Raw genomic sequence first — 19,073 nt, forward strand, 5'->3', positions numbered from 1 at the left:
TATAGGTTTATGTTGATGATTCAAAAATTCTGTGCAACTCCTGATCAAGGGCAGCTTTGTGGTTTACCTCAAGTGTTTTATGCTTTTAATAGAATACGCACCTTGGTGTGCATGATTTTGGGATGGAATGGATGATGCATGTGTGTAATCAGCCGGTTAATGGGGTTAGGGTTATGAATGAAATCTGCTAAATGCATTTGCTGGAGTTTCGTTTTTGGTAGCATAATGTTACATTGAACTTTAACACGCTTTTACGGAGAGTTATATGGATAATATTATCTACTTGTTTTGATAATATTACTTTTGAAAGTGACACAGAACTTGTACATCACTGATTGTGTATTTAAATCTGTGGTCTATACTAGATAAATGTGTGGGAATCAGACCACCAATAGAGTATTTTCCTCTCCTATTTAAGTTTTAAAAAGTACCGAGTAGGATGTGTATTATTATGCCTCTGACAATTTCCTAGAGTTGATTACCCACGAACCAGTGCATTGCAAAGCAATACAGTTGTAGCCAAACATGATTCATATATTGCCAATGAACATACTGTCTGTTCGGCAAGCTACTTTCTGGGTTGGCAGCCTTTGCTTGTTTTATTACCACAGGTGTGGCATGCCACTCTATCATCGCAGACCTTCATTTAGTACTCTAGTTTTGGCTTTGTGTGTGCCCTTAACTCAGTCTATTATGGTTCACCAGGAAAACAGATATAAAACACCACATTCTGATTCCTGGCTATTTTTTGTAATTCATAATTTACCTCCACATTCCTTCCTTGTACCTCTATCCCTATTCTTGCTAGTCTTGCATTTTCTTATCTTCAGAGGTTTTTGCATTGTGTACCTTGATCAGAATAGCATGCTTTGTTTTACTGTTCTTTGCATTTGTATTGAAGAGCGTTATATCTGTTTTCTATTATTGTAAGGACGTTTTCTCGCACCAGAATTACCATCACATGTTTACTTTTTGTATCAAGATACTTGGAGTAGATTTGCTGCATTGACAAAAGAGGCATGCAGATATAAAGCTAAAATGAAAATGTAATCAATGAATGAAAGAGCAGATTATTGATTCAGTTGATATGCATTTTTTATATTTATTTTTGTTTGGAAGCCATTCAAATTGATAAATTCTACTACATGGTATACCATTTTATGCTGCTTAAGGCTTAGCAAGAAGGCATTTGTCCTGGCCTGTATTATAAGGACATGATGTATCAGTGTCGTGTTTGTTGATGACATCAAGTGTCCTACACCACCTCTGTGTTGCGCATTCTCATGCTCCGTATCATGGACCTCACAGGGTTTGGTTCGTTCTTTAGATCCTTCGCCGTTTTGTCTTTGTCGCAGCAGCAGCAGTCGAGCAGCTCATAAAGGAAAGCAAACATCATGAGGGAGATGACGGTAAAGATGAACAGAATCAGAATAACAAAGCAGGCAATGTTCCAGTTGTCATGGAAGGGGTACATCTTTTGTATTTGAGATTCTACTTGTTGAATTATGGTGGCCGTTCCATTCTTCCAGGAGCTCAGAGATGCCATGGTGCTAAGATATGGTCTTGAAGCAAGAGCTGCAGAGATAAATAAAAACTGTGAAGTTATAAGACATTGCTCACTGAATTTTCAAGTGTTTAAAACATATGGATTACTTTCAACAGCTTGAGGTGACTATATTACACGGTTTATGAATTACCATGTAAAACAGTATGACCACAGTGTGTTATACTACATTTCTCATTTGCTAGCACTTTCGCTTAATGTCGTTAAGTCAAATTAGTTGATAAAGTCAACTTTTTGAGTTGATAAATTAGTGACTTCCTTTGGGAGCGGTTGCCCATGAAGAATGCTGGTTTGTAACACAGTGCTGTAGGTAAATATGGCTCAGCACCTCTCTAATACATGCAGACTTGTGTGATACTTCACCTAAAACCATACATACACAGATCATCTAGCAAAGCTAACCTTGACCCGCCAAGAAATCGAGAAAGACCTACAACTGTAGTAGAGGAGTAAAGATGATGTGAAGCCTCAGTGGTGCTCCAATTCCATTTCTAATGTTTGGACCACAATTTCCCTCGCTACTGAGCAAAGATGGAAGTGAACCACCCAACAACATCAAAAGATCCGTTGAGGGACCTTAATAGCCAACTATATGGCATATTGGTGTTGTGGTGACTGTATGAGTAGTGCTTATTCTCTGTCTTTTAAATGTTTGTGTTTGGTTTGATGATGCTAAGTGGTAGTAGCAGGCCGGTAGTTCGATTCTATAGGTGATCTTATGTGTTTTCAGAGCAGCGTTGTAGAACAGTACACAACTAAAGTAGAGAAGAAAGGATACGAAGGGGAATCTACACCATTTTACAGGGATGTAAAGCTAAAAATAGCATATTATCATGAGATTGTAAGTGGAAGGAGCAGTGACTGCGGTGAAAAGGAAGACGTTAAGATGATTGAGAATGGAATTAAATAAAGAGGGGCTATATTCAAGAAGTGAAAGCAGTAATGGTGTGAGCTTATCCTGGGAGGGGAGGAGAAATCCACATTTTTAGAGCAAAACCTGAGCCATTTTGAGACCTTGTTCAGTGTTTTTTAAAAGGAAGGGTTCAAGGAGGAGACTTTCCAAATTTAGAGAGAAGGGATGACCATTGTGATTTCAAGTTTGTGGCAGAGGTTGTGAGGAAAGGTGAAATTAAGTATTTTCTTCATCACACGTGAATATGTATCAAGCTAACTTCTGGAGTCAATTAAGCAAGATGAGTATGCGAGTGATGTGGTTGAAATCAATATTGCCCGATATAAGATTAATAGCATTCAGGAGAGCAGAATTTGCTTTTGGTATATCACTTAAAATTGAATTGCCAAAGTCCACTCTGGAGATTACAAATGATTGAGCTACAGCCTTGAAATTGTAGTCATGGATGAAGGGTTTCAAGACTCTTAGCAGCGTTAGTAGGTTTGGTGCATTTTTGGCCATGTTGTTGTTTGAGAATTGAGAGTGAAGTTGGAGCCATGAAAAAGAAACCAAGAGATTTGGTGAACTTGATGATGGACTGAGAATGGAACAGGTGTGGTTCATTCAGAGAGGGAGATGTGGAGAAATTCAGTTTTGAAAGGGTGAGGTTTATAATGTTGCATTGACACCCAAGCCAGTATGTTTTATGGGATGGAAATTGCAGAGAAATTGTACTTTGCAGCTGAGACCTTTTAGTAAAGTTACGTGTCATCAGCTTATTGGTGATGGGTAATGCCACAAGTGAGTAGTATAGATCTGAGAGATTTTACATAAAGGTGAGAAAGGCCAAGAAAGGATCTTTGGGGAAGTTCCTTGAAGGCAAGAGATGGGACTAGGAAAAGTTATGCCAAGTTGAATGTTTTGTGTACAGTTAGGAATGTAAGGTGTACACCTTTTGAAAATGGTCCCATCAAACCGTATATGTTTATATAGAATACCAAATAGGATTTTGACCATTTTTACAATTGATGACGAGCCAAAAAGGAAGAAAGACCATTTTCCAGGATGCTGAAAGCATTGGCAATCTGAAGGGGCTACCGGGTGCACCCACTGGCCAGCAACGGTGAAGTGTCCCATGAGAATATAGGAAGTTCCTGCAAGCCAGTGTAAGTGGTCACCTCCGACCAGGGCACTAGTCGTAGGGTTCCAGAAGCTTCCCCTACGCAGAGCCTGACAAACTCCCCACATAGTGGCAATGCAGTGTCCTCACATGTTGAGTTCAAAATATTGGTTAATATTGTCTTGATATGGCTTCCCTAAAAGGGGTGTCTTGAAGTGCTTTGGCCTGAAGCTTCCAACTCCTTATACTAGGACAAACCCCCTATCCCAATGTTTTGTCAGCAGTAGGCAGTGATCGGAGAGGGTACGTACCAAGTACTCTGCCAAATGTATTTGCTTGGCCAGCGGTTCACTGCAGAGAAAAAGATCCAACCTAGTGTGGAAGACCTTGACCGTGGAGTAAAACAAGAACTCACAGGCATCTGGATGGCACAGACGCCACGTATCGAATACTATTGTGTAAGTCATCCAGTCCTGAAGTCTTTGCGACGCCCTGACACACAGGGCACAGCTGAGGGGTAGAACTGTCCTGGGGACGTCCAAAACTCAATTGAAGTTGCCATCCCATATGCGGGGAGTGCATGGATCCCGGAAAAGAGACGGGATTAGTACATCTAAGAATGCAGAATGATTACTGTTGAGGGCATAAACGACCACCAGCGTGAGTGGTACACCCTCCATGTGGCCTTCTACCACCACGTATCTGCCCTCACTGTCAAATCTGTGCTTGATGTAAAAAATGGGTGCGTATATGTCACATATGGGATCCCTGGGGCAGTCCATATCGGGACCCCCCCTTTCGCATTTACGTTCTTTTAGGACACATCTCCACCTTTTAGCAGTACACCGTTACTTCATTCTCCAAGTCGATAGTGTCTTTTGATTTTTAATTTATATTTACAGGCGACTGTTGCGCTGTTGCAGCGACTATTTCTCCTGAGGTCTCTCGACCTTCTTTACCAGTCTCAGGTCGTCCTTCTATACCATTATAATCTTCTTAAGAACAACTGAAAAATGCGTACAAAACGAAGAATGGTGTTTCAAATTGTTAATTGGTTATGTACCTAGGGAAGCATCAACTCAAAAACAAAAATTAATCCCACCCCCCTTTGTTCCAAGTTTTCAATGAATTCTTTTAGAGTTTTAAGGGTGTTAAAGCTCCTCAGGCAACCTTGAAATCCATAACATGGTCCTAAAAGGCGGGAATACTTGTCAGTTATACCTTGCAGGAGGCAAACTGCAGACTATATTCATCAACTAAAATGACTGGCTCAAATCGTTGTTTCTAGTTAATTCCTCCTAAAACTTGTCTTGACTCGCCCATTAAAACCAGTTCATAATGTCATCTGAATTAGGACTACGACTTCTAGTTTTAAGGGATTTATCCTCTTGACATTCTCATTTCTATGTATCTGTGTTTATTTTTTGCTTATGTTCTGTCTGATTTCTCATATTTTCTTTGTGTGCTATCAGAAATGTAAGGTGATTCCAACATATTTCCACATTTAGTAAATGTGCCCTAACCATTGAATGTCTTTCAGGTTCTAGACCTATACAAATCCATTTACACTGAAACTAAACTCTGAAAACAGTTCTGTTCAGACTTGTACATCTGAAGCCACCTAAGCTTCATCTTCTTAAAGAAGTCTCGGCTATTTAGCTTCCCATGTCTTCAGCACTGCCAGTTCCCTGGCGGTCGTGATTCACAGCATTGACGGCCTCTAAAAGAAGATCTGCTTCCCTTTTTGGAACAAAAAAATCAGGAACTTGTGGGTCATTGTCTGTATTTAGGTGAATTGGCGTGTAAAAATAGAAAATTGGGACACTTGATTATGGATTGATGCATGCAATCTGTGGGAGACTTCAGTTTTCGCAGCTGCCAATTTCACAGTATTTTAACAGTAACAAACTGCCTTGGCTCAGCCAAATACTTAGGGGTGATTTTTTTAATACGGTGCAGTTCACAGGAAAGCCCAAGCACTGAATCCTATTCGACTCGAACAAGCTACTGCTTGTTCAGTTATAACATTACTATGGTAAACCACGTTGAAATATCTACCAAGATGTGTTCTGAAGCGCCTTTATTAAAAAGCATATATCTATCTGGTCTTGAGAATGGAGTTACAGAAGTTGCCATTGGTAATTTAAAGTGTATTGTACTTGGACGCGACATGAGTGATTTTAGTGGATAGACAAATTACTGGAACAACTACAAATGATTTTGTCCTTCAGAATCCATGATGGCACCAGGGAATACTGAATCCACTTCTTATTTGTCTTCGCTAAGACTGATTGATTGCTGACTCCACATTTATCAAATGGAGGACGCAAGGAGATCAACAATGCTGGTTTTGTGTGTTCTTGGTAACTGCCAATACACCAAGGGCTGTATTACAGAAGGTGCCCCTAGTGGTGTAACACAGGCCCCCGCAGCCCCTGCAGTGCCGAGTGGCCCCAAGCCGCCCCCTCAGCAAGGTACTCTGGCCAGAGAGCTCCTGACTGAGTCCAGAGGGGGCCCCTCCCGTACCTTGCAGGGGGGCCCTCAAGTTTTGTTACGCCGGGGGTGCAACGGTCGTTTGCGCAACCCAGGGGCACCTTGGTATTATAGAAGGGGGCGCAGACGCTTGTGCGTCCCCTTCTATAATACCAATAGCGCTGGCACACTTAAAGCGCCAGCGCTTCCTTCAGAGGGTGTTCTCTTATTTGCATAGGGGCGTGCCCTATGCAAATGAGGGAATTCCTTTGACTCTGCGCCCGTGCCATATTACAGATGCGGGCGCAGAGTCAAAGGAGCCCTCAGGAGGCGCACTTACAGTGCGCCATTTAAAAGGTGACGCACTGTCAGTGCACCTCCTGACAGAAGCCCTTTGCAGGGGGTAAAGGGGGTACCATGGACCGCCCCAGATATCCAATTGCAGGCGGGGTCACTGACTGCACCCCCCTGCAAGCTCTAATCCCCTGTGAAAGTGCAGGAGGGTGCCGCCTGCACAGTGAAAACACAGAGCCGCTGCTTTGTGTTTTCACATGAATGTACTGCCCCTAAGGCAACACGAGTTCGCGACTGCCCTGGGTCCGGAAAATATTTTCTTTTCTGCCCTCAAAATCCTTTTATTGTATTTCAAGACAGCAAGACACATACATGACAAAACCATCAAATACCTGCAGATACGACCTACGATCATGACCAAAATCATCTAGAGGCCAGTTGCTCTCAAGGCAGCCAAACTGAATTATGCAAAAATTGTCAAAGGACCTTTTACATGAGTCTGCAAAATACATTGTCGCTGTACAGAAGAAAGGAATTCGAAACCAAGTAATAAAGGCCGAAACATCAACTACAGGTCAAAGTCTTCAGTGACAGAGGTAAGTACAGGGTGAGTGTTGCGGCTTAGTTTAAAGAAATGAGCTCCTCTTCATCAGGTAACAGTGAATGAAGTGGAAAGGCAAATGCTCCAATGGTAGAGTCAATCAAATAGCTGGAGAGCTCTAGGATTCGGTGGGTCAAAACATGCAAATTCTATACCAGTAAGGTAGTGGATCAGCAGGAGTCAAACATATTGAAACGTAGACTCTGTTTTAGTTACGTTTTTGGAGAGCTGCTACTTTGCCAGTATTTGCTACACATGAGTAAACCACTGCGCCAATGAGGGGGTGTTGTTTTCCATGCAATTGCCTCAAACTGCCCTGCTGCTAGAATCATGTAGCCAATCAGCTTCTAGTCGGGTCCTACTGGCCAGTTCTGGCGAGAGAGCTCGAGCTGGCAAATAACAGGTGTTCAGTTTAGACAGGAAGTGAATGAGCTAATTTGGTTTTAACATGTCACGCTTCCTGTGTGATCAAAGACATAGGTTTCTTGTCAGCTTATGTCTTCTTACAAATTACTGATTATTTTATATTGGAGATTTGTGTTTACTTTTCTTTCACTGATTGCAACGTTAGTAGATTTTGTTTTAAGTGAACTGTCTGGCAATCTTTGTGAAATAAAAGACTGTAGTATATCCGAATTCTTTCCAACTCACAGAATTTAAATAGCTTATAAAGGAACAGGAAAATATTTCAAAGTAGTATATCAGTAATTTGGAAAACATATTTTTGCAATTCAGAAGTTTGATGGAAACAGACATTGTAATAGGATCAGACATTGTAATAGGATTAAATCAAATCAGAACACTTTACATGGGGATGTGCAAATTATACATTTTTTCAAAAACCCAACTTGCAAACATTATGGTTTGTATGCTACATAGTTTTATCAGTACAACTTCATGTCAGGGGGAATTCTTTTGGCCATTTAAATTGAAAATGTGGCAGTGCAGTGTCATTTTACAGTTATCACATCATGCTTTGGTAAAATATTTAATAAAAGTAAGGGTTTTAAAACCAGAACTGAGAAACATTCCTTCCCGACCCCGCCCTGATGGCAATGCTGTTAGTGAACTATGAGGTAAGTTAGGGGTCATGTGAACCGTATATGTGGGCTGGATTTCTATTCTACATGGAGCAAATTTCTAGTCTGTTAAATAAAAAAAAAGTTATTCTGTAATAGAACTACCAATATGTTCAAAATTACAGTTGACAATACAATATAAAATGCCTACTAAGAATGCCTGATAAGATGTATCAAAGTAAATCTTCTATACCCTTGTTTGTATGAGACGATCAACAACACAAAAACCCTTGCCTACTTACTACATTAATCTATGACATTTGATGCATCAAAATGCCTGGCCACAGGCTTTAGCTCAGTGGAATACTAATCCACCTTGAAGGAGCCCATACTCTTTAACACGCGGTTTTCGCAGTAAGCTCGTCAGAGCTACAGGCTTTCTCAAAACTTTTCAATAAATAGAAATATAACCTATGCAATCTGACATTGTTCCCTCTGAACCAATAGAGCCTATAATCTTAAGTCCACAACCAACACAGGCCTTTTTGAAGTGCACATAACTGGCAACTATCAAGCATAAAGGTATAAAATTAAAGTATGTGTGAAATTGTAGTTGGCAAAATAATATATAACCCTTTTCAAAAGAGCCTGCCAATGAGTCTCACAGTGAAAATCTTCTACCCCCTGGGTTTGCCAGCAGGGGTGTCCATGATCAAAGAATTTGTGTAGCATGGTAATCTGTCAGATTTCACATAACAAAGTACCTGTTTATAACCTGTAACAGCATGCAATAATATCCCACTGTTAAATATCTGTTTACTTTAACTGCTTTTCACTAAATAAGCCAGACCTTCTGTCTTTGTCAGAAACTTCCATAATAAACAGATGAGACATAAGATATTGGGCTTAACTTTCCACAGTAAATCAATCAGGCCTGTAGCTTTTGTCATTGCTGTATTGCATGTTAATTTTCCCACAGGGCACCCATGAGGCATACAGTCACTAGATAACAATTGAACTCAAAATTGCAATTACATGGTAATATACAATTTCTCCTAAGAGGGCCTAGCAAGAATTATCACAGTGCATACCTATCCTTATGGTTTATCATAGTGGGTAATCAAAACCATTGCCTACTACGGTATTCTGAGATCAATGTCACAAAATAACTCATTGCGGGTTTTAATACAGAGTAATAACCATGCCCCCTCTAATGCCTATTGACTTTAACCCATTGTTTTCACATGAAACGTTCATCACATATGGTTCGTAGACAGTAAATCCAGAATAAATTACTCTATTGCGTCCAGTATACGTGTCGTTAACACAGCAGCCAACGCTTGTTTTGTCACAATAGGTGACTTTTTCAAGGCTGCAAGTACCTCAAACCACAGTAAGGACAGGGATAACATAAAAGATTTCATTTAGCATCCAATGAAATGGTGCGATGAGAGGACCAAGTACCCGTAGATAGCAGAGAAGTGCAAATGAAGAGAATTAAAAGGTTTAGAGAAGTAAAAAACATGACCACGTCTAAGTAGTGGACAAGAGGATACAGTGTCCTATGTATATACCTTTTAAAGAACAAGGAACCGAAAGCTCAAGTGCAAATGGATAGTAAAAAGCACAACTGCTGTTAACACACAAAGTAAAGACCAGGGGCTGCATTACAGAAAGTGCCCCGGGGGCGCAATGGGCCTTTGCGCCCGTTTTGCGCGGCACCGGGACACTTTGATATTATAAAAGGGGCCGCAGACACTTGTGTGGCGCCTTCTGTAATACTGATAGCCCTGGAACACATAAAGCAGCAGCGCTTTCTGCAAGGGGCATTCCCTCATTTGCATTGGGGCGTGCCCCTCGCAAATGAGGGAATCCCTTTGTCTCTGCGTACACGCATTACTACAGACGCTGACACAGAGGCAAAGAAGACCACAGGAGCAAGGGCGGCTCTAGGCTCATGGTGGCCCTGGGCAGGAAGCGTAGGTAGGGGGCCCGGAAGAGGGGGTCCGGGCGGGGCGAAGCGCGGAGGCCAGTGAAGAGAGGGGGGTTCAGGGTGTTTGGAAGTGGAACAGAGCCAGAGGCCACTAAATCCCTGCCAAGGGCTGCCACACAAATATGTATCCATCCTCAGAGGATTATTGTATTAAGGATATATATTGGCGTGGTGGCCCCTGGGATTTGGTGGCCCTGTGCAGGTGCACAGCTTGCACATGCCTAAGGCCGCCCCTGACAGGAGGCATGCTGACAGTCTATGCGGCCCCTGATGGCAGCCCTCTGGCGGGGGGAAAGGGGATCCCATGGACCCCAGACATTCCCTTCAAAAGTGCAGGCAGGTTGCCACCTGCCCTGTGATAACACGGAATGGCTGTAAAGCAGCCGTTCCATTTTTCACCTGAATGCAAGTTCGCGCCTGCCCTGGGGGCAGAGCATTTATCGTAATACGGCGCACTTTAATTGTTTACACCGGGTGCACATTTTTAAAGGTGCGTCTGGCCCAAACAATTAAAGTGCACATATTGTGTAATGTGGCCCCAAGAGTGTAATCACCGTGCGGGTCAAAAAAATAGGTGCACACATAAGAAAATGAGACTGACTTAATGAAAGTACCCTAAATACCCATGACACTGGAGGATGTATATAAAACTTTAATGCAAAGTGCTAGTCTACACATGCCAGAACTCCATGTAAGTGTGATTTGATAGTTCAAACGTAAAACAGCATAGAGATAATCTGTAAGAAACCAACCTAAAATTGGTATTGCCAAACCCGAGCAAGTAAGTAAAATGTTTGCAGCTGTGTACGTCCTGGATCCGAAGATGGGGATCGGGTGCTGGGTATGTACTCGAGGTGGCCAAACTGGATACATAAAAAAATGTAAGAAACCAAGTCAAACCTATAGTAAACATATGGTGCTCAAAAGGATTTTTAGGAGATATTTCAAGTGACACACCCTTTCTCGTATATATAAGCAAAGCGATTTGATACAGCTTGGAATTTTGCAAAACTTAATTCGAGTATGCGCATACCCTAATAAGTTCAGTAATTAAAATCTCATCTTACAGTGAACATCGCCCCTAGTGCAAACTAAAAACCGGTATTTGGCACTTGTGCTTTTGTGTAAAAAATACAGTTTTGAGGGAGTTCTTTCTACTCTAAACTTGTGGCCTTTTTGACATAGGACTTTCCTTTACTTTAGTTCATTACATGTACCTGATCTTTACATGTGCCCCTTACTTGTACCTTCTAATTCTTATTGGCTTCACTTAACCTCTTACTAGCTATCCAGATTGGAGCCGAACACGGACTTCAATTGACAGCCTTTGGTTGCACTTGGAGCAACGTTTACTGTAAACTATGATTTTTATTTAATTAGCTCACTAGGGGAGGCTTTATTTGGATCGTCGTACTATATACGAACTACTTTTTCACAACACTTGTTTTTAACACTTTATTTAATGGATAGTTTATAGGAAGAATTGCCTTTGGACTCCCCAATACACGTTGCTTCTGCAACACACATTGACTTTGCCAATGCTTTTGTTTATTCCTTCTCTGACAGCTCGCTGTCTTGGCTGTACAATATGCACCAGCTGAGGATTCCTTCACGCTTGTCTTGTGACATTGCCTCAGCCTGTCCTCACTGTGGCCTCTGCTTATTTTTTGACATATGCAAAATAAACAATTGATGGACGAAATGCTGGACAATGCAAACATTTACCCCCAGCCACAAGGATCTGGGTTTAGTCCATCATTCTTTTGCTCACCACACCACCCCAGTTTGGACCCAGCCATATGCAAATCAGTCTTGACCCTGTTCCTTGTGGGAACAGTTGAGCCTGAACCGCCAAGCCAGGTCCTCCCTGGAAAGGAAACAAGCATCCTGAGACCGGTTTCAGGGCATCACCCTTCTTCAGCCAGGCTAGCTTGAATCCAGTGGTGTAATGAGCACAAGACCCACGTCTAGGCATACCCTTAACACTTAGGGTGACACATGCAAAATAAACAATTGATGGACGGAATGCTGGACAATGCAAACATTCACCCCCAGTCTGGGTTTAATCCATCATTCTTTTGCTCACCACTAACCGGTCCCAGGAGGCTTGTTTCCAGTCCAGGGAGGACCTGGCCTGGCAGTTCGGTCTAGACTGTTCCCATGGGGCACAGGGTCAAGACTGATTTGCATATGGCTGGGTCCAAACTGGGGTGACGTAGTGGGCAAAAGAACAATGGATTTAACCCAGATCTTTTGACTGAGTGAGAAAGTTTGCATTGTCGGCATTCCGTCCATCATTTGTTTGCTGTAACATGTTTTTTGTCAGGCTCTGAACTTTTTTCCCTTGTGCACTTCGCAAGGCAGTTGGAGAGGATCGGGGGACACACTGTCCATACTTTGGTGCTTTTAAAATAGATTACAACTGCATTCTTACTCGAATTGCCTACATGTTGATGAAACTCCTCAAAGGACGTTTCTGTGACGCACCATCTCCTCCTGCCCTCAAAATGTTCAGTATATTGAAAAATAGGGGGGAGATTAAACTCCTCATGATCTTTCTCCCCGCCTCTTGCCTGATGACGAGTCGAGCCTAGCCTGTCCCCTCCAGTTTGCCAACTTCTCGGACTGCTCTTCACTGGCACCTTCACGGTCTGCAGGCTTACCCTTGAAACCACCTTTGCCTGTCCTTTTTTGAAGCATAGTATTTTTCTGTTGATCTGCTTGGCGCAGTAATAGTTCTTTACTGCGTGTGCATGTTCTGTGCGTTTACCACCCTCCTGTTAAATATTGAGTTACCCTCCACTCTGTCGTAGCGATGGCAAGGTAAACCAATCTCTTGGTTTCGGTGTGCGTCAGCCCTCCCCTGTGCACTCCCCAGTGTATATATAATTGCATCCTCCTGGGGCTTGTCTTGAAGTGGCAATCTTTTATATATTGTGAGGAACCCCTTGAGGTTAACGTGTGCTTTACCATCTATTTTGTTGACTGTCACCCATGTATTTTAATTTATACTTATTACAGGGATGTGGCTCCCCTAGACTTTCATTCTCTGGCCTCCCCACACGCATGCACACACACCTTGCTTGGACATGGCCGTTGAGATGACTGTGAGGGTAAGGTTATACTACCTAATTTGATTGCTGATAATACCATGATGGTGTTACAGGTTATAGTGTCAAACTATTCCCTGGGCCAGAGACAACCTTAATGAGTCTGTGTAGGTAGATAATAATTGATCTGGGACTAGGAAATGGGAGAGAGATGCATCAGTGTGAGTTGTGAATGATTTGTATGTAATTCATAAGTGAAACTTGTGGTTCGAAGCATGTGAGCTGTAGATCACATACTGTGCATAGCTCGCCATCTTGCGTTGGTTCCGGATGTTTGCACTTTGTTTTTCTTCGAAGAAGTCTTTCTAGTCACGAGGTAGGCGACTCCTCCTTTCGGTGATAAGGCGCATGGGCATCAACTCCATTGTTAGATTGTTTTTTTTCCGCCATCGGGTTCGGATGTGAATTGCTGTGCCCCGGTTCGGCACCCTTTCTCAGGTTCCTTTTGACGCGCAATCCACTACCCTCAACCGTATTGTTTCTCGAACGAGTTTCCCATTCTCCGTGTATTGTTTCAAGCCAAGAATCTTTGATCGGAAAACTCATGGAGGGCCGTTGGGCCTACCCACGCCGGGCTCGCTAGCAGTCGATGGAACGGACTCCATTCAAGCTCTGTTCCGGGTGTCTCGCTAAGTTTCCGCACACCGACCAGCACGAAGTGTGCAATCTCTGTTTGTCCCCAGAACATGACAAGAAAGACTGCGACGCATGCGAATCGTTTCGATCATAGAAGGCGATCTGTGACCGTCTGGCTCAATGTCACGAGATCCAACAGCAAGGTGGCTCAGTTTCGGATATCTTCGGAGAAAATTCCGACCAAGAACATGCTTAAGGAGCCGAGGAAGAAGAACCTATCGCCGTGTCCGAAGCCGTCTCCGACATGGAAGAAGAGGAGAAAGTTACACCGGGTCAATGTACCGTGAGTACACATACCCCCTTGCCCCACCAACCAAAACTTTAAAAGGCTCCGGTCCTTCCTCTGCTTGCGGCCCAAGGTCGGCCCGAGAAAAAGTTTCAAGCACCCCGCCCAAGGGCCCGGCGCCGAAACACAAAGAAAAGCCTTCCGAATCGGGATCGAGTCGGCCCCCTAGCAGCACCGAACCAAAATCCTCTGCGCCGAAAACCAAGCATGTCCATTCTCCATCTTCGTCCAAGCTTAAATCTTCGGTACCGAAGACTTCGGAGCCGAAACTTTTGACGCCGAAAGCTACAACTCAAGAGAAAAAGACTCCAAAAAAAGAGTTTCGGTCCAATGTTCCACTTCCGGATCCGAAACAAAAAGAACTGATTATGAACCCAGATACTGGACACATTCCTGCCACATTACCTGAAAAAAAGAAATTGCCCCATCAGGATGAGCATCATATAACCTCTAAAGAAAAGGAATATGGGTGCAAACCCATTACCACCTTATATTCCACCTCCTTCACCTACTAATCCTCACCTACTCATTACCCTCATTAATTCACGACCACTATCATCTGCCCCACCGGATGACGGGGATGGAGATAACAGGCCACAAGATACTGATCTACATACAGACACTGACCCTGATTTGTATCCATCTAAGCCATCACCTCCTGATGACAATATAGGTTATATTGAGCTTCTTAATAGGGCTGCTCACTATCATGGGGTGGAATTACATGAAAAGACTTTAGAGGAGGACTTCTTATTCGAGACGTGAAGCTTCAATAAAAAAAAAAAAAACACACTTCTCCGATTCTTAAGGGAATGCTTAAGCATCCAGATGAGGTTTTCAAAGACCCTGTCAGGGCAAGAATAATCATGCCCAGGGATGAGAAAAAATATAAACCAGCACCTACTGACCCTGCTTATATTAAAGGTCAGCTGCCCTTAGACTCTTTAGTGGTCTCTAATGCTCGTAAAAGAGCAAATTCACAAACAGGTGAGGCCCCTCCTCCTGATGAAGAGTCCAAGTTAATTGATGCCTCTGGTAAAAGGGTAGCTTCTCAGGCCGCTAATCACTGGCGCATTGCCAATGCTCAGGCTTTGCTAGCCAGATATGATAGATACGATAAAACGCATCCAATATCTGCCTGATGAGCATAAATCTAAGGCAAATGATCTCATACAAGAAGGAAAACTCATTACCAAAACCTCCATCAAATGTGCATTAGATGCAGCAGACACAGCAGCACGTGCAGTTAACACAAGCGTGTTGCTACGTAGACACGTATGGTTGAGAATATCAGGTTTCAAACCGGAGGTACAGGCCTCCATTCTTAATCAACATTTTGACAAGGAACCCCTATTTAGTCCAGCAGTTGACACATCACTGGAGAAAATGAAAAAAGACACGGAGGTCGCAAAGTCCATGGGGGCTTTACAATTACCTGCTAGTAGAGGTTCCTTTCACAGCTCCTTTTACAGGGGTGGTTACAAAACTGTTACCACAGAAAATCCCTCCTCCTCTTACAAGGACAACAACCAATCGCCCTCATCAAAAGACTATTTTAGAGGAGGTTTTAGAGGTAACAATGGTTATGCACTTCCCCCGCTTATAACAAACAGTGACTTCCTTCCACTACCCTCCATCATTCCACTCATGTTGGGAGATGTCTCTCTCAATTTCTCCCTGTGTGGAACACCATCACCTCAGACAAATGGATTCTACAAATTATCCAATATGGTTACTGCCTGGAACTTACAGACACTCCCCCAAACATTCTTCCAAGATCACATGCAATGTCATAGGAATATCTCACCTTTCTAAAAAAGAGGTTCAATCTCTGTTAGAAAAAGGAGCAATAGAGCCAGTCCCATGAAAACATCAAGGAACCGGAGTATACTCCCTAAACTTCGTAATTCCCAAGAAGGACGGGTCTCAGGCCTATACTGGACCTCGGAGATCTAAATCTATACATTCAATCAGACCACTTTCACATGGTCACTCTACAACAAGTACCTCCGCTCCTTCAACAAGGCGACTTCCTGTCCACTCTGGACTAAAAGACGCCTATTTCCATATCCCAATACATCCTTCTCATCGCAAATACCTAAGGTTCGTAGTAGCAGGACAACATTATCAGTTCAAGGTGCTCCCATTTGGAGGAACTACTGCACCCAGAGTTTTCACCAAGTGTTTAGCAGTAGTGGCAGCTCTTCTTCATAGACCACATATTCACGTCTTCCCATACCTGGACGAGTGGCTCTAAAAGCCAACTCGCAAAAAAGCTGTCTCCATCACACTCTCAAAAAAGTGCAGTTGCTCCACGATCTTGGGTTCACAGTGAATCTCACCAAATCCCATCTACAGCCATCCAACACACAGGCGTATCTGGGAGCCACAATAGACACACAAAAGGATTTGGCCTATCCCAATCCGGCCAGAATCCGCAACATGCAGACTCTACTTTGCCAGTTCCAACCCCAAGAATCATTGCCAGCGCGAGTGTTCATGCAGTTACTGGGGATGGTGGCGTCTTGCATACTTATAGTCCCTTACACAAGACTTCACATGTGTCCCCTTCAGGAGTGCTTAGCACGTTAGTGGAACCATGCTAAGGGTCTGTTATCAGATCTAGTGTTGGTGGGAGGCCTCACCCATCGCTCTCTGCAGTGGTGGAATACACAAAACCTTTCAAAAGGAATGCCCTTCATCGACCCGTTTCCACAGATAGTACTAACAGCAGACGCATCACTCACTGGTTGGGTAGCTCATCTTCAAACACATACAATTCAAGGCATGTGGAGCTTGCAACAAAAGCTGCTTCACATAGATCATCTAGAACTCCTAGCGATTTTTCTAGCGCTCAAAGCATTTCAAGTTTATCTAGTAGGCAAAGCTGTACTGATCCGTTCAGACAATATGACAGCAATGTACTACATACAAAACAAGCATTTACAATGCAATGGTCTCGGCATTATTAAAGGTAGAGCTATTGGCATTGCTCATGACATTTAAAAAAAAAAATCATAAATGGCATTGTCATTTACATTGCCAATAGCTTAATCGTTAAATAAATGGCATTGTCATTTACAATGCCAATAGCTTAATCGCTCGCAAATGCATGACCTATGGCATTTACACCCACACAGACACACACACACACACAGCCAGGCCCACACACACACAGAGCCACGCCCACAGACAGAGCCATGCCCACACAGCCATGCCCACACAGCCACGCCCACAGAGCCACGCCCACACACAGACAGAGCCACACCCACACACAGAGCCACGCCCATGCCCACACACAGAGCCACGCCCACACACAGAGCCACGCCCACACACAGAGCCACGCCCACACACAGCCATGCCCACACACAGAGCCACGCCCACACAGAGCCACGCGCACACACACAGACAGAGCCACGCGCACACACACAGAGCCGCGCACACACAGAGCCACGCGCACACACAGACACGCGCGCACACACACAGACAGAGCCACGCGCACACACACAGACAGAGCCACGCCCACACACACACACACACACACACACACACAGACAGAGCCACGCCCACACACACAGACAGAGCCACGCCCACACACACAGACCGAGCCACGCGCACACACACAGACCGAGCCACGCGCACACACACAGACAGAGCCACGCGCACACACACAGAGCCACGCGCACACACACAGAGCCACGCGCACACACACAGAGCCACGCGCACACACACGAGCCACGCGCACACACACAGAGCCACGCGCACACACAGACACACACAGAGCCACGCGCACACACACAGACACACACAGAGCCACGCGCACACACACAGAGCCACGCGCACACACACACAGAGCCACGCGCACACACACAGAGCCACGCGCACACACACAGAGCCACGCGCACACACACAGAGCCACGCGCACACACAGAGCCACGCGCACACACAGAGCCACGCGCACACACAGAGCCACGCGCACACACAGAGCCACGCGCACACACAGAGCCACGCGCACACACAGAGCCACGCGCACACACAGAGCCACGCGCACACACAGAGCCACGCGCACACACAGAGCCACGCGCACACACAGAGCCACGCGCACACACAGAGCCACGCGCACACACGCAGAGCCACGCGCACACACGCAGAGCCACGCGCACACACGCAGAGCCACGCGCACGCACACGCAGCACACAGAGCCACGTGCACGCACACGCAGCACACAGAGCCACACGCAAACAGACACAGACAGAGCCACGCACACACAGAGCCACGCACACACACACACAGAGCCACGCACACACACACAGAGCCACGCACGCACACACACACACACACACACACAGACCGAGCCACGCACACACACACAGAGCCACGCGCACACACACACAGAGCCACGCGCACACACACAGCCACACGCACACACACAGCCACACGCACACACACAGCCACGCGCACACACAGAGCCACGCGCACACACACACAGAGCCACACACAGAGCCACACACAGAGCCACACACAGAGCCACACACACAGCCACGCGCACACAGACACACAGAGCCACGCACGCACACACACAGAGCCACGCACACAGACAGAGCCACGCACGCACACACACACACACAGAGCCACGCGCACACACAGCCACGCACACACACACAGAGCCACACACACACACAGACAGAGCCACTCACGCACACAGACAGAGCCACGCACAAACAGGTGCTCCAGGTTGATCCCATGTCCATCGAGTAGCCCTCGCCTCAGGACATTCTCGTTCCACAGAGCACAGGTTCTGTCTAGGAGGTAGAGAGTACTTGGGTCCATGAGGTAGAGAGTACGTAGAGAGTACCTGAGTCCAGGAGGTACAGAGTACTTTGGTCCAGGAGGTACAGAGTACTTTGGTCCAGGAGGTACAGAGTACTTTGGTCCAGGAGGTACAGAGTACTTTGGGCCAGGAGGTACAGAGTACCTGGGGCCAGGAGGTACAGAGTAATTGGGGCCACGAGGTAGAGAGTACTTGGCCCAAATGCCGTGGCCTGTTCCCAGGTAGACTTTGTTATTCTTAATGAATGTGTTTTCT

General features: G+C 44.8%; 2 protein-coding genes across 5 annotated transcripts in view; one reads left to right on the forward strand and one right to left on the reverse strand.

The window, feature by feature from the left end:
- The window catches only part of GTF2E2 (general transcription factor IIE subunit 2), a 371,015-nt gene that overhangs the window by 76,606 nt on the left and 275,336 nt on the right, over positions 1 to 19,073 (forward strand). The window lies entirely within an intron of this gene.
- Positions 1,080 to 19,073, reverse strand: part of SMIM18 (small integral membrane protein 18) — a 29,143-nt gene continuing 11,149 nt past the window's right edge. For 2 of the 3 annotated variants that reach the window (XM_086963165.1, XM_086963163.1), the window contains exon 2: positions 1,086 to 1,575. In XM_086963165.1, the coding sequence (XP_086819291.1) occupies positions 1,256 to 1,546 (291 nt within the window). In that variant the 5' untranslated portion in view covers positions 1,547 to 1,575 and the 3' untranslated portion in view covers positions 1,086 to 1,255. Of the gene's footprint in view, positions 1,576 to 19,073 lie in introns of all 3 variants that reach the window. The other variant, XM_086963164.1, reaches the window with a different exon arrangement.

The sequence above is a fragment of the Lissotriton vulgaris genome, chromosome 3_1 (assembly GCF_964263255.1).
Source record: "Lissotriton vulgaris chromosome 3_1, aLisVul1.2, whole genome shotgun sequence".
NCBI lineage: Eukaryota > Metazoa > Chordata > Amphibia > Caudata > Salamandridae > Lissotriton > Lissotriton vulgaris.